Source organism: Gopherus evgoodei, chromosome 5 (genome assembly GCF_007399415.2).
Source record: "Gopherus evgoodei ecotype Sinaloan lineage chromosome 5, rGopEvg1_v1.p, whole genome shotgun sequence".
NCBI classification, from domain to species: domain Eukaryota; kingdom Metazoa; phylum Chordata; order Testudines; family Testudinidae; genus Gopherus; species Gopherus evgoodei.
In genome coordinates, this window is record NC_044326.1 from 62,237,534 (window position 1) to 62,256,648 (window position 19,115).

Genomic DNA, 19,115 nt, shown 5'->3' on the forward strand with positions numbered 1-19,115 from the left:
GCCTTCATTCACATGATGTGCTCTGGCGTTCTCGGTCTGCTGCCTTTCTCTTGCTTGGAGTGACACGTCAGACATTGCGTCGCGTGCAAGGGAACCGGCCTGTTCCAACCCCCCATCGGGGCGGCGGAGAGGCGTGTGCGGACTATGAGTACGGTGCTGACAGACGTGGTGAGTCCGCGCCGCCGGGGTGGACAAAACAGCGGGCCAGGGCGCTTCTGCTGTGCGGGGAGGGGGCGGCCGGCCCGGTGCATGTTGGGAGCTTATCTCCCACGTGGTGCTCGCCGTCGAATTCTTGTCACCTCGGGGCGAACGATCGCGGCCCGGCCCGTTCTCGTGGGGCTGCAGCTCGGAGCGACCCTGGTGCCACCGCATCGCCAGCCTGTAGCTTCGTCCGGGCGGGCTCCCACCCCCGGACGCGCAGCCCCTGGCCTCGCCTGCATCTCGCCCTGCAGCACCGCTCCTGCCTTGGTTCAGCGCCAGCCTCCTGCCCCCCCTTGTGTCCCTGCCTGCTGCACCCTGCGAGCGAGCCTGGGCCCGGGTAAATCACCTTCCCTGGGCCCCTCCCAGCCTCCAGTTATGAGCCTTCTTGTGAAGTTGTAACCATCGAATTTAAGCATCAGTCCTGCATGGAGCGCCACGTGGTCAGATGCCTCCCCCACCCCACGTGCAGCCCCTTTGAATTCAGAAACCTATGTGATGCTCTACAGGAGCAAGCCCTTATGCTTTAAGCTCCTCAAGACAGAGATTTTGTCATATGACATGTTTGAAAGTGTTATGCACACCTGGTGCATATAAATGTGTATGTATGTTGTTGAGTCCACGGTTGAAATAAATCGTGCTACTTAAAGGTCAAATTTTGGTGTGGGCTTTTTTTTTTAAAGGATTTTTTTGAAATGACCACCAATATAATGAACATGTAGTTTAGATGTAACTTTATCAAGAAGTTTATTTTATTGTACTTTATTGGGCAGGTCCATGCTTCATGGAAAGACTGGAAGCTTTAAACAGGGGTGGGGAACCTGTGGCCCACTGCTTCATTTCATCCTGCCAGTGGCAAGTCTTGACGCCACAGGCCAAAAGCCTTGAGCCTCGGTGTCCCCCTGGAGGCCTGGAGCCACAAGGACCAGCTCGCCCCACTGCAGTGGGAAGCTAGGGTCAGCTCCAGCTCCCAGAAGCGACAGGCATGTCCCTGCAGCCCTTAGGAGCAGGGGCAATCAGAGAAGCTCTGTGCACTGCCCCAGCCCCCAGTGCAGGATCTGCAGATCCTGTTGGCCAGGAACTGCAGCCAATGGGAGCTGCAGGCATGGGCAGCATGCACTGTGCAGAGCCCCTTGGCCCGTCTGCCTAAGGTCTGGACACGGTGGTCACTTCCAGGAGCAGCCTGGAGCCAGGGCAGACAGGGAGCCTGCCTTTGCCCTGCTGCACTGCCAGCTGGGAGCCGCCTGAGGTAAGCACCACTCGGCCCGAGCCTGCAACCGAAACTTTTTGCACCAGCCCTGCGCCCCTTCCACATCCAAACTCCCTCCTGGAGCCTGCACCCCAAACCTCCTCGCACACCCCAGCCCTGAGCCCGCTCGTACATCCCAAACCACCCACACCCCAGCTGGAGCCCTCACCCCCTCCCACCTCAGCCCAGAGCCCCTTCCTGCACATTGAACCCCACATTTCTGGCCCCAACCTGGAGCCTAGGGGAAGCCCCAAGCCTCTGCATGCCCCCATGGGGCTGTGTGTGGCCTGCAACTGATTTTTTCTGTGCGTCAATGGCCCCTGATAGAAAAAAGATTCCCATCCCCAACTTTAAATCTTAACTACATGTTGATACTGCTTAAGTGGTGGTAACACTTCAGATAAATTTCCCATGTGCACATTATCTTTCTATAGTTTGTTTCTTCTCATGTTTCTATTTAGAATGTTTTTAATGGAAGTCAAATATGCGTTATACATGGAATTGAAATAAAACAATTAAAATACAGGGCTAGCTTTGAACCCAGAAGTTTCCCACACTTTGTCACCAAAGAGAAATGTGGTGATAGTTGCAAATGGTCTTACTTTGGCTATCTTTGCAGCTCTTTAGCAGCAGCTAACAGGCAAAGCCCCTTCTGTATGTTCACTGAGCCCTCATGAGTCCAGAAGTTTTGAGTTCTTCCTTATTAGTTGCTGAGACTGTTGCTTCCCTTCCAAAATGAACAGTTGAAGAAGATAGTAGAGAGGAAATTTCCTGTTACCTGCTGCAATGTCCCAGCATTGCAGATGGGAGGCTCTCCCCATCTAATCTACCAAATTAATCAGCAGAGCAGTTCCAGTCCTGCCTTCAGTTGGGAAGTAGAGGCAAAGATGGGAAACAAAATGGAATCTAAAGCCAAACAATTACAAATTTAAAGGAGCTGGAGTTCTACTCTAAAAACACTTCCTGGATTTAAAAAAGTATGCAGTTAATACCTGTGTGATAAAAAGTAATCTTGTTTTAATGAGTCATGTTCTCATTGCAACTTTTGGGAAACATTACTGAAGTAACTGTCTTATGCCACTCATTTCTATTAACTTTATAACTCAACTTCTTTTTTCTCTATAGGTAATTCTGGAAACTATGGACATACTCTTTAGAATAAGAGGAGGCCTAGATCTTGCATTTCAGCTGGATACTACTGATGGTGTGTCTATATGAATATCATAGAATCACCTCATAAGAGTGTAAAGTCTGAATAGAAGAGAATTAACTCACCACAGTGGATATAATAATTTTGTCACCTGCTCACCAAATATTTAGGATTTCTCTCCAAACCGTAAAGGATCAGTGCATGAAGTTGATTTCATTTTTTGACCTCCCTCTCATGTTTCATTTCCTGACAACTTATTCCCTCTCACTACACACATTTTTTTTTTTTTTTTTTTTTTTTAGTTTAAAACTACCAAAATCAGTAATTTTAGGTCTTTTTTCTTAATTATTATTTCCAAATTTATACCACTTATGGGATATGCATTGGGACCATTTTTTACTTACCCCACCCTTCCCTAAAATCTTTGTGAAACCCCAAAAATCAAAAATTGTTTTGGAGTGACACTTACTTACAATGAATTCAAGTACTGCAAAACTCCAGGTGACACTGTAAACAAGATGTGGGCAGCATTATCTCCTGCAAATTGTAACCAAACTTGTTTGTGTGAGATATTGGCTGAACAAGAAGTAGGACTGAATGGACTTGTAGGCTCTAAAGTTTTACATTGTTTTATTTTTGAATATAGTTTCTTTTTACATAATTCTACATTTGTAAGTGCAGATTTCATGATAAAGCGATTGCATTACAGTACTTGTGTTAGGTGAATTGAAAAATTCTATTTCTTTTGTTTTTTACAGTGAAAATATTTGTAATAAAAAATAAATATAAAGTGAGCACTATACACTTCGTATTCTGTGCTGTAATTGAAATCAATATATTTGAAAATGTAGAAAACATTTAAATATTTAAATTGTATTTTTTATTATTTAACAATGCAATTTATCATGCTATTAATCTCTTAATTTTTTAATTGTGTGATTAATTGCGATTGTTTTTAATCGCTTGACAGCCCTATTAACAATGCTTTTTTTGATGTGTGAACCAGAATATAATCCAGCACAGTCTTCTCTAGGCGTGTTGACTCTGCAAGGGTAACAGAAATAAAAGGCAATATTACAATTTTGTTCAATCACTAGAGCAGGAGTGGCCAAATTGTGGCTTATGAGCAACAAGTGGCTCTTTTATAAAGTGCAACTTGTGGATGCCTCCACACTTTCTGCCCCCGCCCCTCCCAGTCTGTGCTTTCCAGACTGTGTGGGAGAGCTCAGGGCTTCTGCCCTGTGGTGGGGTAGAGGCTTCTGGTACCGACGGGTGGGGGCTCAATTTAAAGGTTCGGCCCCCATCCAACAGCTTGAGTCACACCCACCAAGCACACTCCTCCCTCTTACCTCCGCAACCCCTCCCTGCAGCACATAGGTGTTAGCTCCTCCTGGAGAGGCAGCAGCAAGCAGTTGGGAGCTGAAGGGAGGGGCTGCTGCTTTAGCTCTGCAGGGAGAGGCAGCAACAAAAAATAGTGGCTTTTCCTGCAACTCCCAGCTGTTTGCCACTGCCTCTCCCCATGGGCCGCAGCTTGCTGGCTCCAGCAGCTGCCGTGCAGGGAGGGGGCCCTGCAGCACCATGTGACCATATGGGGCCTGCAAACCCTGGCAAAAATGAAGAGTGGAACATAACCCCATGCGCTCCCCCATGCATCGCCTCTGGCTTCTGCCCAGCGGGGAGGGGAGTCTCAGGGCTTCAACCCCATGCAGCGTGCCTGCCTGGGCTTGGGGCTGAAGCCCCAAGACCTCCCTCCCTGTAGCGCTGAAGCCCTGAGCTCGGACAGGCGCATCCTGGCTCTTAAACTTCTGAAGATTGGTGTATGTGTCTCGGAGGGTCAGTAAGTTTGGCCACCCCTCCACTAGAGTAAGCAGATATGATTTTTGTATATAGTTGGAGTAGATCTGGTAGGTAAAAAGAAGCCAGCTGAAATCCTGGTCCCATTGATTTCAGTGGAGTTTTGCCATTGACTGCAGTGGGATCAGGATTTTTGCTCACTATTTTCACATAGCCATTTGTCTGATTATAGCAAAACTTCCTCTTTTTTTTTCCCAAGGACAAAATTAAATATTTTAACTTTAAATGTTAAATAATTTAAAGCTGTAATAAAAGTTAGGGAATTATTTGAATAACACTAATTATGTTCTCATTCTGTTTTAGAGACTTCAGCGAAAAAGGCAGTAAAATACATTTTCAGTGATCTGTCGACCAAACTGTCTTCAAATGTGCTGGTATTAAGAATTTGCCATAGTTCAGTGTATGTATGGCCTAACAGCAGTATGAACACAGTTCCATCAGAACTGACTGATAATTCTGTTTGTAAGGAGATAATACGATTTATTCAGTAAGTATATTTGAAACAATGGGTATATCATAATTTTTGTAATAGATTAATTTCATATTATTAGTTTCTCTCTGCTAATATTGCAGATTTGACCGAGAAGATGAGACTAAAAGAAAACATGCGAAAAAGGATAAAAAGTTCCAAGATACGGTATATATTTCACCCATCTTAACACCTTAGAAGAAGCAAATGCTCTTTTCTGACAAGCTGATCCACACAGGCAAACCTTTCCATCCACAGAGAATGCCATTGAACTCAACCGTGCTCTACATGAATGCTAAGATCCACCTGCACAGATGAGCATGCAGCAGCAGGCCCATAGTCTTTAACACAGTTAGATATCTTATCTAGTTATTTGTTTCCGGCCCCTGACATTCAGATATGCATCTTCCTTTCATCTGTCTCTCATTACGTCTAATTGGGGTTGTGAAGGGCCTGTTTTGGCGTTCTTAACTTTTCTTGTCTCTGGAGCCCCTTCACCTTCAGGGGTCTTATGAATCTACTTTTTTCTTCCATCCCTTCTTGGTGCATGTATTGTTGGACATGTATTACTGGTGCATGTAACTGTCTTTATTCTTTTCAGCAGCAGATAGTAAATGTAGACCTTATGTTGGAAATGACATCTCCTTTGGCAGCTGTAGCCCCAGTCATTGAAAGGGAAAACAAGAGACACCACTATGTTAACATGACGTTACCAATTGATGTTGTTGTATCTGTTTCTCCAGAAGAGCCATGGAGGAAGTAAGTATAATACATCTTTGAGTTGTATTTTTGAGTTCGCTTTAGTTTGTTATTTGTCTGTGCTTTCTAAATAAAAATGTGGATACTAAAGCTACATCAGCTTATAATTTAGCAATTTTTAATATAGGTAGAATATGGAATAAAATTGAAATCTTTTTAGAGTGTTTGAAAGCCCTCACAATAGACATTCCTTGGTTTAATGAGTGTGATCTTGTGACCATCCCTATTATCTATGATGAATTCAAAAGTTTCTGATTAAGGCTAAGATTACGTTACGGATATTTTTAGTAAAATTCATAGCCCGTGACCTGTCCGTGACTTTTACTATAAATACCCATAATAACTAAATCTCTGTTCCTAGGGCCCCACTGCTCTGGGGGCCCCTTGCTCCAGCAGTGGGGGCTGACTGCCCCAAGTGGCCCACTACTCCAAGGCCCCCGGGGACTACTTTCCTGAGGGCCTCTGGGGCAGCTGCTCAGGCCGCCCCTGGGACCACTGATTCTTGAGTGGTCCCTGGGATAGCCCCCAGCACTGCTGCTCGGGCGATCCTTGGGGCCACTGCCCGGGGCCGCCTGAGCAGCAACTGATGTGGCTGCTCCAGCAGTGGCCACAGGGCGCCTGAGCAGCTGGCCCCAGGGTCAGCCACACTGGCTGCTCCAGTTGCAGAAGTCATGGAGGTCACAGGAAGTCATGGAAGTAGTAGTGGTATATTTACATTTTATTTCACATATAGGGTTTTATTATCCCCTAGCGTTATGTGATTTAATGGTCATTGGGGTTTTTGGAGCAAATTGTTGTTTAACATAATGTCTGATAATTATACCAATTCATTATCATCACTCAAAAAGAAATGCAGATTGCTAGGAAAATATTCAAAAGATATTATGCCAGATTCTTTTAATTACAGTACATACACACAGACACATGTGTAAGAGAGAGAGAGAGGAATCTTTGATAAATGCTTGTTGTCTCAGTACTGCGCTCAGGAAGTCACACATGCACCTGGACAGGCTGAGGTGGAAAACAATACAGAAGTGATATCCACAGCACTCTTTCCTTGGGGCTTCATCCTGAAAGATGCTGAATACAGTGGCTGCAATCCAGAAAAGCATTCAGGCACATGCCTAACTTTATGCACGAGTACTTCCAGTTTGGCTTGGGTGATTTGCTGAATTGAGGCCAAAATATGTAGTACTTTCTAGGATTGAGTCATTGGAGTGTAGCATCTTTGTACATATGAGTTGTGAGCAACACCTGACAAGACTCTGCTCACATCTGCTGGTATGGGCTGAAGGAGGGATAAGAGCAGCAGGTGCATTAAACTGGTTGTGGAGGTGGGTATAGTTTTGAGAATGAGCCAGCATTGCTGGTGTGCTAGTTTATAAATATTTTCCCTTATATCTCATAGTGTACGAAATCTCCTGGTGAATGCAATTCATCAGCAACTAACTGATATGGAAAGATGCATTTTGAAATATATGAAGGGAACATCTATTGTGGTACCTGAACAATTTCACTTCATGCTACCAGGAAAAAAGCACCTGGTAACAATTTCGTATCCTACAGGAATTTTAGATAATCAGCTAGAGACTTACAGAAAGGTAAAGTTGGCTGCTGTAGACCAAATATTGACAGATCATGATTTGTAATTATGACTGAAACAGAATACTGAACATATATATATTTGGTTTATTGAATCATATTTTAAAGTGTTCATCAGGCACTTTTCTTCATAAACAGAAGTTTATGGTTATTTGTATAAGAGAACCTATGTGGATTTGTGATAACTGAAGCAGCGAGGGAGCTCCCTTATGGACACCCAGCCAGCCAGTTAGCTGTAAAATCCCTCTTGGTATCTGTTCTCTGCTTGATTTACATGTAAAGGGTTAACAAGCTTAAAGGTAAAAGAAAAGGAGTGGGCATCTGACCAAAAGAGCCAATGGGAATGTAGAACTTTTTTAAATTGTGAAAGAAACTTTCCCTTTGTCTATTGTTCTCTGTGTTGGAGGAACACGGGGCAGCAATGCTATAGCAGAAATGCTGTGTAAGGTTTGAATCAGGTATGAAAATTCATCTTCCATACCTGGAAGAAATTATTTGGATAGGGAATGTTTAGACAGACACAATCAGGTTTATTTATTTTGGCTTGTGGATCTTCTCTGTGCTAACCCCTGATGCTTTCGCTTGCTTGTAACCTTTAATCTGAACCCCCCTCCCCCCCGAAAGCTATTTGGGATGCTTAATTTTTTGAATTACTCTTTTAAAATCTAGCAAAAGCCTAAATTGCAGATGTATTTTTTTCCTTTTTGTTTTTAATAAAATTTACCATTTTTAAGAACAGGATTGGATTTTTGGTGTCCTAAGAGGCTTTTGCATGTTGTTTGATTAGCTGGTAGCACAGCTAATTTCCTTTGTTTTCTTTCTGAGCTCTTCCCTGGGGTGGAGGTGGGGTAGGCGGTGAAAGGGCCTGAGGGTACCGCACAGGGAGGAATTCCCTAGTGTTCCTTTCTGGGTCCAAAGGGTTTGTTTGTTTGTTTGTTTTTGCATTTGAGTGGTGACAGCATTTACCAAGCTAAGATCAGAGAAAAGCTGTAACCTTGGGAGTTTAATACAAGCCTGGAGTGGCACGTATTAATTTTGAGAATCCTTGCAGGCCCCCACCGTCTGCACTCAAAGTGACAGAGTGGGAAATTCAGCCTTGATAGATTTATACAGGAATTTATTAATTAAAATAGTGAGGGTCTCCATGTACGTGTACTTGTATTAGGATTGGTCCGTTTTCTCTGTTTAATTGTGTTTTCACTCAATTGCCAGATGGTGTTTAAGATATCATACTTTTTTAAAAAAAATAAAATTTGCTCAAAATGTGAGCTGATTTTCTTTAATTTATAACATTATGTCAGATAGACAAATTGTTTTTGTTTTTTTATTCTCAGTACTATTTAACATTGTATATTATTTTCATAAAATTAATCTCTTTTTGATTGCACTTTTTGCCATATTTCTATTTGTAATTGAGACCCCAGTCCTGCAAAGAGTCTTGTTTCTTGCTGAGTCCCGTTCACTTCAATGAGTCTTTCCAGTACTGGCGTTAGTGTTAAACACATACATTCAATATTAATTATTCTAGAGTTTTTAGTATGTAACAGTTTCTAAACTTCTATATTAAAAACAATACTGGTTATGAAAACTTAACTACCATTTGGAGTAATTTTTTTAAAGAAACTTGAATTATTCTCTTGTTCGTTATCCCTTCATTTTGATTCTGACTTGCATGTAGGAATTACATGAACTGTTCCATCTGCCCTCTGATAGACCATATTTAAGAAGAGCGAATGCTTATCACTTTCCAGATGAACCGTATAAAGATGGATATCTCAGAAATCCACACATATATCTCAATCCACCTGGCATAGAGGCCGGTATGGTAAGTTTCACTTGTGGCATTTATAGGAAAATGCTTCTTATTTTACATAAATCTTGTTGATAATCACAAATCTGGTGTCATAGCCAAGACTACATTTCCATTTCATGTAGTCGCCATGGTAATCTTTTTACTTGACTAAAATTTCTGACTGTATGTGAGACAAATACTGAAAACTAAAACTGAATAAGGTAGGGAAATTAATTCAGGCTCTCATTCTTTGCCCACCCTTTCTAGAGATGCTGTCATCTCTAGATAGGTTGACAAGTTTCACAAGTTGGAACCTGGAAGCTCATTTTTTTTCAGTCATAGTAAGGAGAAATTCATTTTATTTTTAAGATATTTGGAAACTGGGGACTTACTGCAGTGAACTAAAGCTATAGACAAACATTTCAATGTGAGTGTACTCTTACAAGCCATTTTGACAGCTACAACTGAACCACAACAGTCAAAGGATTTGGTCTTCAAGAGTCTCTGTCAACATTCTCAAACTAGGGTCTACAAAATGAAACACTTTGAGAACCAAGTATTCAAGAGAGTTTGTGAAACAATCTCTCTCAGACAAAGTGGTCTGTAGAATGAAAAAGCTGGAGAATCTTTGGCCTTTGTCATGGATTCTTAGGATGCGATTGGTGACCACCCCCTCCTTTCTCATACTATTAAATGGAGATGGATCCCAGTTGGAGGAAAGTGTTGGTCCTAGGGTGATCCTGGTTTAGAAAAGAAGATCCCAAATATGGAAAAAGTTGAGAACTGCCGTTCTATTCTCATGCTTCATAATCTGCTCTGTCCGGTAAGACCTTATAGCAACAATCTTAAATTGAGGGACTATATTGCTGAGTGTCCTGTGATGACAGGTGAGATTCTCAACAATGGCATTGGTAATCTTAATGAATTATAATCTTGAGAGGAGTTTGTGGGGGGACTGGAGGACTGTGGCTCTTTAATTCTCTTCCTTGTCTCACCCCTTATCTTTAGGTACATGTAAATGTGTCATTAAAATCCTTCAGGGACAGGCTCAAGACTGTCTTTTATTTCCATTGTACATTTTTGTTTAATATCTGGTAGTACAGAATGATGTGGGGTTTATTAGTGTCTTTAGATCTGCTCTGGAAAAATGTTAGGGTACAGTAATAATTCTATTATTGCTTTTATTATTAATTTTGGTGTTTGGATGGCACTTTACAGACATAAGACCAGGTCCTGGCCTCAGAGACTTTACAGTCTAAATAGATACTGCAAAAAATAATTGTATGAGACCTCAGGCAGTGAAGGGGAAGAGACAACATTAAAAGAAAGGGACTAAGTATTGCATTTACCTTTTCATTAAGGTGCTCCAGAGGCCTTTGGATAGGGATAAATAAAATTATTATAATGTATTATTGATAGTACAGATCTTGGTGTTAGAATAAGAGTTTTCTAAAACTCTGTATCTCTGCAGCCATGTCTGTTGCTCCCTCCTGCTTCTCTGCTGCTCCTGCTGCTATACTATGCTGCTTTGCCTGTAGAAACTGCTGTGAGCAGTACTGTAGTTGTCAAGGAAATTGTTTTCCTTCCTCTAATATAATTAGATTTAACATCCCTGTAGCAGGGAAAACACCGCAGCCCAACATGGTAGCATTTAATTTCAGAAAGGGGAACTACACAAAAATGAGGAAGTTTAACAGAAACTAAAAGGTACAGTGCCAAAAGTGAAATCCCTGCAAGCTGCATGGAAACCTTTTAAAGACACCATAATAGAGGCTTAACTTAAATGTATACCCCCAAATTAAAAAATTATAGTAAGAGAACCAAAAAAGTGCCACCGTGGCTAAACAACAAAGTAAAAGAAGCAGTGAGAGGCAAAAAAGCATCCTTTAAAAAGTGAAAGTTAAATCATATTGAGGAAAATAGAAAGGAGCATAAACTCTGGCAAATGAACTGTAAAAATATAATTTGGAAGGCCAAAAAAAATATTGGAAGAACAGCTAGCAAAAGACTCAAAAAATAACAGCAAAATAATTTTTTAGTACATCAGAAACAGGAAGCCTGCTAAACAACCAGTGGGGGCATTAGACAATCAAGATGCTAAAGGAGCACTCGAGGAAGATAAGGCCATTGCAGAGAATCTAAATGAATTCTTTGTATTGGTCTACATGGCTGAGGATGTGAGGGAGATTCCCAAACCTGAGCCATTCTTTTAGGTGACAGTCTGAGGAACTGTGCTAGACTGAGGTGTCATTTGAGGAGGTTTCGGAACAAATTGATAAACTAAACAGAAATAAGTCACAAGGACCAGATGACATTCACCCAAGAGTTCTGAAAACTCAAATGTGAAATTGCAGAACTACTAAATGTAGTATGTAACCTATCATTTAAGTTAACCTCTGTACCAGATGACTGGAGGATAGCTAATGTGGCACCATTTTTTTAAAAAGCTCCAGAGATGATTCTGGCAGTTATAGGACATTAAGCCTAACTGGGCAAACTGGTTGAAACTATAGTAAAGAACAGAATTATCAGATCCATAGATTAACATGATTTGTTGGGGAAGAGTCAACATGTAAAGGGAAATCCATGCCTCACCAATCTACTAGAATTCTTTGAGAGGGTCAACAAGCATGTGAATAAGGGTGATCCAATGGATATAGTGGACTTAGATTTTCAGAAAGCCTTTGACAAGGTCCCTCACCAAAGGCTCTTAAGCAAAGTAAGTTGTCATGGGATAAGAGGGAAGGTCCTATCATGGATCGGTAACTGATTAAAAGATAGGAAACAAAGGGTAAGAATAAATGGTCAGTTTTCAGAATGGATAGAGGTAAATAGTGGGTTCTTCCAGGGATCTGTACTGGGACCAGTGCTATTAACATGTTCATAAATGATCTGGAAAAAGGAGTAAACAGTGAGGTGACAAAATTTGCAGATGATACAAAACTATTGAAGATAGTTAAGTCCAAAGCAGACTGTGAAGAGTTACAAAGGGAGCTCACAAAACTGGGTGACTGGGCAACAAAATGGCAGGTGAAAGTCAGTGTTGATAACTTCAAAGTAATGCACATTGGAAAACATAATCTCAACTAAACATAAAAAAATGATGGGGTCTAAATTATCTATCATCACTCGAGAAAGAGATCTTGGAGTCATTGTGGATAGTTCTCTGAAAACATCTACTCAATGTGCAGCGGCAGTCAAAAGAGAATGTTGGGAATCATTAAGCGAAGGATCGATAATAAGCCATAAAATATCATATTGCCTCTATATAAATCGATGGTGCACCCATATCTTGAATACTACATGCAGATGTGGTCACCCTATCTCAAAAATATATATTGGAATTGGAAAAGGTTCAGAAAAGGGCATCAAAGTTTAGGGGTATGGAACAACTTCCATACGAGGAGAGATTAATAAGACTGGGACTTTTTAGCTTCGAAAATACATGACTAAGGGTGGATATGATAGAAGTCTATAAAATCATGACTGGTGTGGAGAAAGTAAATAAGAAAGTGTTATTTACTCCTCCTCATAACACAGGAACTAAGGGTCACCAAATGAAATTAATAGGCAGCAGGTTTAAAACAAACCAAAGTAAGTATTTCTTCACACAACGCAGAGTCAACCAGTGGAACTCTTTGCCAGGGGATGTTGTGAACACCAAGGCAATAATAGGATTAAAAAAGAACTAGATAAATTCATGGAGGATAGGTCTATCAGGGGCTATAAGCCAAGATGAGCAGGTGTACTGTTCCTAACCTCTGTTTGCCAGAAGCTGGGAATGGCCGACGGGATGGATCACTTGATGATTACCTATTCCATTCATTCCCTCTGAAGCACCTAGCATTGGCCACTGTCGGAAGACAGGATACTGAGCTAGATGGACCTTTGGTCTGACCCAGTATGGCCGTTCTTATATTTTTTTGCAGATCTTTCATCAATTCCAATTTCTGTAAGCTCTATTTTACATATATATGTACATCTGACTATATATTTACTTATAGCTTGTTTTGTAACCAGATCGGACAAACATCTTTACTAATGTGGTCTGATAGCCATTCCTCTGCATGGGGCTAAACATTCGAGCAAGTGATCTAATTGGCTGAGTAACTAGATGTTACTGCAGCAAAGAATCCTGTGGCACCTTATAGACTAACAGACGTTTTGGAGCATGAGCTTTCGTGGGTGAATACCCACTTCTTCAGATGCATCATAGATGTTACTGTGACCGTTAATTTAATTCACAGTGATTCAATCAACACTGCATTCGGCACCCATACTCTAGCTACAGCATGATCTGAAATGTCTGTAACACCACTTTACTGGCCTCTAGGATTTGCTAAGTTTGAATTCATGCCCTAACATGAGTCATCAATATGCCAAGTAAAACATTCTGTGTCCCTGAATTTACAGAAAATTGCTTACAAATTGCTTATAAGTTCAGTGATGACTGAATTGTAAAAATGCACTTTAAGGATTTCTCCCTTATTCTTTAAAAAAAAAAAACAAACCAAAACCTTAAAGTTTTGTCTTGGGCACGGGGAAGCAAGAAGTCACACAGCTATTTCTCTCATGAATCATAATCAATTATTAGAAAACTAACATATCGCAAGTGTAAACATCAAATAATGAATATTCAGCTTCTGAGACAACACTCCTGAGATAGAAGTGGTTTTTTTTGTCTTTTCTTTTTCTGTTCAGGTGTATTTGGTACATGGTGTATATAGTTATCATCACTATATGCAGGATCAGATAGATGATAATGGCTGGGGATGTGCCTACCGGTCTCTGCAGACTATCTGTTCATGGTTCAAACATCAGGGTTACACAGAGAAATCTATACCTACACACAAGGAGATTCAACAGGTACAGGACAAAGAAACAAACTGCATTTCATGTGTATTTACTGTATTTCTCTAGAAAAATCAATGCTATAGAACTGATTATTAAAAGTACTATTCCACTGATTTTTATGTGCTTTATGGAATAAACCCTTTTAAAAAAAAAATCTAATTTAGATTTCTGTTTTCTGATCCATTCATAGTTACTATTCACATTTATCTGTAAGACTTCTGAGTATCACTTCTAGAACATTTTGTTTGAAATGGATTCTGTTTCCAGTTATGTACATTAAATGACTGGCATTAGAATAGTTTTCCCTTTCTTCAAAAGAGTTCCATGAAATAAGATTTTTATTATAAGTTATTTTGGTTGGTATTCTCTTGGAATCTCAAATCATAACATAGCCAAAATACACAGAGTGTTTACCAAATTGGAGAGATTTAAGGGCCCAATCCAATTCCATTAAAGTCAATTAAAAGATTCCCTTCTGACGTCAGGGGAGTTGGATCAGGCCCCAGATTAATAAGGACTGATTTAGTCCTTTCTCATTTAGCAGATGTCATGTGTGCGTGAGCGTGAGGTTATTTTTCTCTTTGGAATGTTCCTGAAATGAACATTCTCTTTTTTGTGAGAGGTATGCATGTGTGTCTTATATTTTCAGTTATGTTAGTACCATTGGAGAAACAGTGCATGTCTGATTAGCGCATTCTGTACATCCAGCAGAAACTCTCAGCTTTTATCTTAGTGTCTTCTGAAAATAGTGTTTTGGGTTAATTTGTTTAACAGTTTTAGCAGCATAGTGATTTTGAAAGTGTTTAGACTACAATAATGTTTAGCACTTATACTGGGCTTTCTATCTGAATATTTATCAGATTATAAAAAGTAGAAGGTAGCTAAAATGTTGACTGCTAACTCACTTGAGAATGAAATAAAATCAAGATATGTACATAATTTTCAGTATTTTATGTAAGAAATAGAATTTGAATACAGTTAGTGAATGTAAAATAAAAAATCACAAGTGTTGTAGATTAAATATACAGTTAAGATTTTTAAATCAAACTGTAATTGGTTATATGCAAAGAATTTATAATATATTATAAATACTCTCCTAACAGATATAAGCGTGTTGAAGGGAGTTCCAGGAAAAGTGTGTTAAATGTAAACAAGCTGTTAGACCTAATATATAACTAGTATTTGTATGAAATAATTGCCTGTAGTGCTATTCTAATTTTGCAAAATTTAAGAAATTAGCAATATTTCTTCCTGACCATTTTTTTATTCAAGCTACATTTAGTGACATTTATTTCCCAGCTGATGTTTGAGAAAAGAACATGTTTCTAACATGGAGAGAGAAAAAAACGTTACCATTTTTAAACAGGATCTTTTGTTTCATTAAATATTCAATCATGCCTGCAGTCAGTAAATGTTTGCCTGCTTTTGACAAGTTAGGTTCCAGAAATATTATAGTATATGTGAATTAAGTGGATATTAGAGGTAGAAACTGTAAAAATGTCCATTTCATACTGTTTGGTTTTTTTTCTTTATGGGATGTGTGTTACAAAGGCACTTGTTGATGTTGAAGACAAACCAGCTGCATTTGTTGGGTCGCGGCAGTGGATTGGCTCTATTGAGGTACAACTTGTATTGAACCAGTTATTAGGAATAACTTCAAAAATACTGTTTGTCAGGTAAGAATTAATATTTGTTAATTTTGTGTCTTAGTAATAAATTCTTTATTTGGGGAAAGTGTTGTGAAGAATGGATCACTTAAGAGACTATTAATAGTAATAGGATATTAACCCCAATCCTGCAAGAACCTTCTGCAGGTGGCCCCTGCACCTAGCCCCAGTGAAGTAAGGCACAGGGGATCTGTCTGTGCAGAGGTCTTTGCAGGATTGGGTCTGGTCTAAGTTTTGTTGATAAATTGTATAGTCAATTGCTTGACCGTACTTTGGTTCGTTATGAGAGATACTCAAGAGATCTAATAACCAGTGTCAGTCAGGTTTATTAATATGGTACAGGAAAAAGGTTCTGTATGATACCAGTCTCTGAAGATCAGTCCCATGCAGCAATGTTACATTCACCTTATGCTAAGAGGGTGCTCTCCAAAGCTATGCCCCTAAGCCATCCTTTTATACTCTACATGTTTACCAGAAAAGTATACCATATAGGTCATTTAGTCAGTCAGCTTTTTGGCTTGTTTGTTTTGGTACCATGGTGTGCCCAATGTGTTCTAGGCTATGATGCACTCTCATCTTTGTTTTGAGTGCATTCCAGGTACTAAGGGGGAGGAAGGCACTTAATGGACTTGTGTGGGCAGCTCTTTTCCTGTTGTTATAAAGAAATAATTATCCCTCCTGATACTTTAGAGTTTTCATATCTATTCAATCCAAGGCTTATGTCAGCTAATGCAAGCTGTTATGGGATACTTAGCATAAGTGTTCAGGATTATAACAAAGGTGCAGGCTTTAACAATTACAGGATTACAACAATCTAGGCTATATAGTTGCTACAGTAATACTTAATATGTATACTTATGTTTGAAATATATGTATTGCAAGTGGTTATAATCAGCATAATGAATATGTTTGGTAGCCAATGTATGTTAGTCAACAGTTTGTAATGACTGCAAATTGGTTAGTGGCATGTGCAAAGGGAGTTGGTAGCCTGAGTTCAGTGCCCAGGATATAGGTGCTCATGCACCAAATGGATTCCACTGCGCATGTGTAGAGAAATAAGCTAAGGGAGTCGAAAGTCAGCTATGCCTCATAAGGCCTGAGTGGCTCAAGGACGAATATTGCAGGCACCGAACCTGAGCACTGCCCAGGCTCTGTGAGTTTAAGTCCAACTCTAAGCAGAAATCTGAAATAAAAGGGAGGCATGTTGCTCCAATCTGACTCTGGCAAGGGTTTTTTTGTTTTGGGAAGTATAATCTTAGTACTGCAAAATACTCAGAAAGTCACTGAAACTATTTTTGAAAAGAAAATAAATACACATGCAAATACCCACTGGTAAAGGAGGGTGATTGGGGTGGAAGAGTAGGTGTGAATCAGGGGAGAGGAGTTTGGGGTTCAGCAAGGAGGGGGCAATTATGGGGATGGGAATAATTGAGGATGTGAGGGTAGGAGAGGGTATGGGAGTCAGGTGAGGGGGACCAATAGAGGCTACATGGCACGTGAGGGGAGGAGTGGGAGACTGGGAAGGGAGATATAGGACTGTGATGGGGGACTTGCAGAGAAAAGGGGCAGAGGATCCTGGCAGCTCCACATTCCCTCCCAAGTGTATGCCCGGATCTGGGGCTGCCTCTTTTGGCAGAGTCTGAGCCTCTCTCTATCTGTATGTGTTTGCTAGGATCTGCGGGGCCCAGAGACCATAGGACTGGTTGACTTTGGGCAAGTCAGTTCCCCACTCTGTGCCTCAGTTTACAATCTAAAAAATGGGGATAATGATGAAAAGCACTGTATAAAAGCTAGGTCTGTTGACTATTACTAGCCATAGCAGCACATCAACTGCAAACATAGGTGAAAACTATCATTGCCTAAATGAACATTAACTCCTACCAACAAACATTTCTCTTTCAGTTAAAAAACTTAGGAGATTAAATGACAAATACTTCATTAACATAGAGTTATGCTTGCCCAGTGGTAGCTTGTGCCGTTCCAGAACGTCAAGTTTAGCAAAACTCAAATTTCTAAAAACCAGGGAATGCAGAGTTATGGTAAATGCCCAAGCCTTAACTCTGCCCCCCTGGAGCCAGCAAGAGCCACCAGGCAACTTTAACTCCTTGTTAACAAAATTTTTTGTCATTAAATAAGAGTGTAGATTTCTCTGTGGTTGAGAGAACCATGGAGCTGTTTAGCTGAGGTTCTTAAAACGTTTCCCTTAAACCTCCAGTCTGAAGCCACCATGAAGCTGTTGTCATGGTATCTTACTTTTCACTGTGAGGCACAGCTCCCAAGAGGCATCAGTCAGTGACACTGTCTGAATTGGATAGAACTGATCATCCTCTTCTCTATAGATTATATTGGGTGGTTGCACCAGCTTGTGTGAGCACAAATGTTAAGTTTTACTCCAGTGTGGTTTTCCTACAGTGTTCTGGGGGAGAGGAGAGGGGGAGTGAGGGGAATGTAATAAAATACATTTTTTTAAATTCTCATTATGTAGCATAGGAATTACGAATTTATGTGGCTAAATAGTGAAAGTGGTAAATAGGAAATTAAACCTAATAAAGATAATCTAATGCTGTGTTTCTTATACAGCCAGGGTTCTGAGCTAGCTTCTCAGGGAAGAGAACTTGCTAATCATTTCAAGACTGAAGGAACTCCAGTTATGATTGGTAAGCCTTTCACTACTGAAAAATGCTAAAGAATGTTGGTCACTTCTGTCAAGGTTTATTTTCATATACACTACTTAGTGAGTGTATACAGATGAACTTCTAGGCATCCAGAACAACCCGAACATAAAAATGGCCATACTGGGTCCATTGGTCCATCTAGCCCAGTATTCTATCTTCCAACAGTGATCAATGCCAGATTCTTCAAAGGGAATGAATAGAACAGGGCAGTTATTGTATGATTCAGTATTTGGCAGTCATGGGATAGCATCCCTAGCCATTGACGGACCTATCCTCTGAACTTACCTAATTCTTTTTTGAACCCAGTTATACTTTTGGCCTTCACAACATCCCCTGGCAATAAGTTCCAAAGGTTGACTGCATTGTGTAAAGAAGTATTTCCTTTTGTTTGTTTTAAACCTGCTGTTTATTAATTTCATCAGGTGACCCCTGATTCTTGTGTTATGTGAAGGAATAAATAACACTTCCATACATACAGTAGACCCTCAGAGTTACGAACACCTTGGGAATGGAGGATGTTCAGCATACTGAAATGTTCCTAACTGAATAAAATGTTGCCGTTCTTTGAAAAGTTTACAACTGAACATTGTCTTATACAGCTTTGAAATTTTACTCTGCAGAAGAAAAATGTGCTTTTAACCATCTTAATTTAAATGAAACAAGCACAAAGACAGTTTCCTTACTTTGTCAATTTTTAAAAAAAGTTTCCTTTATTTTTTTTAGTAGTTTAGTAGTTAACACAGTACTGAACTGTATTTGCTTTATTTATTTTTGTCTTTGCTGCTGCCTGATTGTATGCTTCTGGTTCCAAATGAGGTGTGTGACTGACCGATCAGTTCATAACTC

The 19,115-nt window shown here is 40.3% G+C and overlaps 2 protein-coding genes across 6 annotated transcripts in view; one reads left to right on the forward strand and one right to left on the reverse strand.

The window, feature by feature from the left end:
• Nucleotides 1-19,115, forward strand: part of UFSP2 (UFM1 specific peptidase 2) — a 23,842-nt gene continuing 4,727 nt past the window's right edge. Inside the window, exons 1-11 of one of the 5 annotated variants that reach the window (XM_030563029.1) lie at nucleotides 1-168; nucleotides 972-1,447; nucleotides 2,573-2,651; nucleotides 4,755-4,938; nucleotides 5,025-5,088; nucleotides 5,522-5,679; nucleotides 7,088-7,280; nucleotides 8,960-9,106; nucleotides 13,775-13,939; nucleotides 15,479-15,603; nucleotides 18,175-18,251. In XM_030563029.1, the coding sequence (XP_030418889.1) occupies nucleotides 2,588-2,651; nucleotides 4,755-4,938; nucleotides 5,025-5,088; nucleotides 5,522-5,679; nucleotides 7,088-7,280; nucleotides 8,960-9,106; nucleotides 13,775-13,939; nucleotides 15,479-15,603; nucleotides 18,175-18,251 (1,177 nt within the window). In that variant the 5' untranslated portion in view covers nucleotides 1-168; nucleotides 972-1,447; nucleotides 2,573-2,587. Of the gene's footprint in view, nucleotides 169-971; nucleotides 1,448-2,066; nucleotides 2,425-2,572; nucleotides 2,652-4,754; nucleotides 4,939-5,024; nucleotides 5,089-5,115; nucleotides 5,348-5,424; nucleotides 5,680-7,087; nucleotides 7,281-8,959; nucleotides 9,107-13,774; nucleotides 13,940-15,478; nucleotides 15,604-18,174; nucleotides 18,252-19,115 lie in introns of those variants that run through there. The other 4 variants (XM_030563030.1, XM_030563026.1, XM_030563028.1 and 1 more) reach the window with 4 other exon arrangements.
• ANKRD37 (ankyrin repeat domain 37) overlaps nucleotides 3,487-19,115 on the reverse strand; it is a 24,771-nt gene continuing 9,142 nt past the window's right edge. Inside the window, exon 5 of the mRNA XM_030563051.1 lies at nucleotides 3,487-3,641. Coding sequence (XP_030418911.1) covers nucleotides 3,553-3,641 — 89 coding nt within the window. The 3' untranslated portion in view covers nucleotides 3,487-3,552. The remainder of the gene's footprint in view (nucleotides 3,642-19,115) is intronic.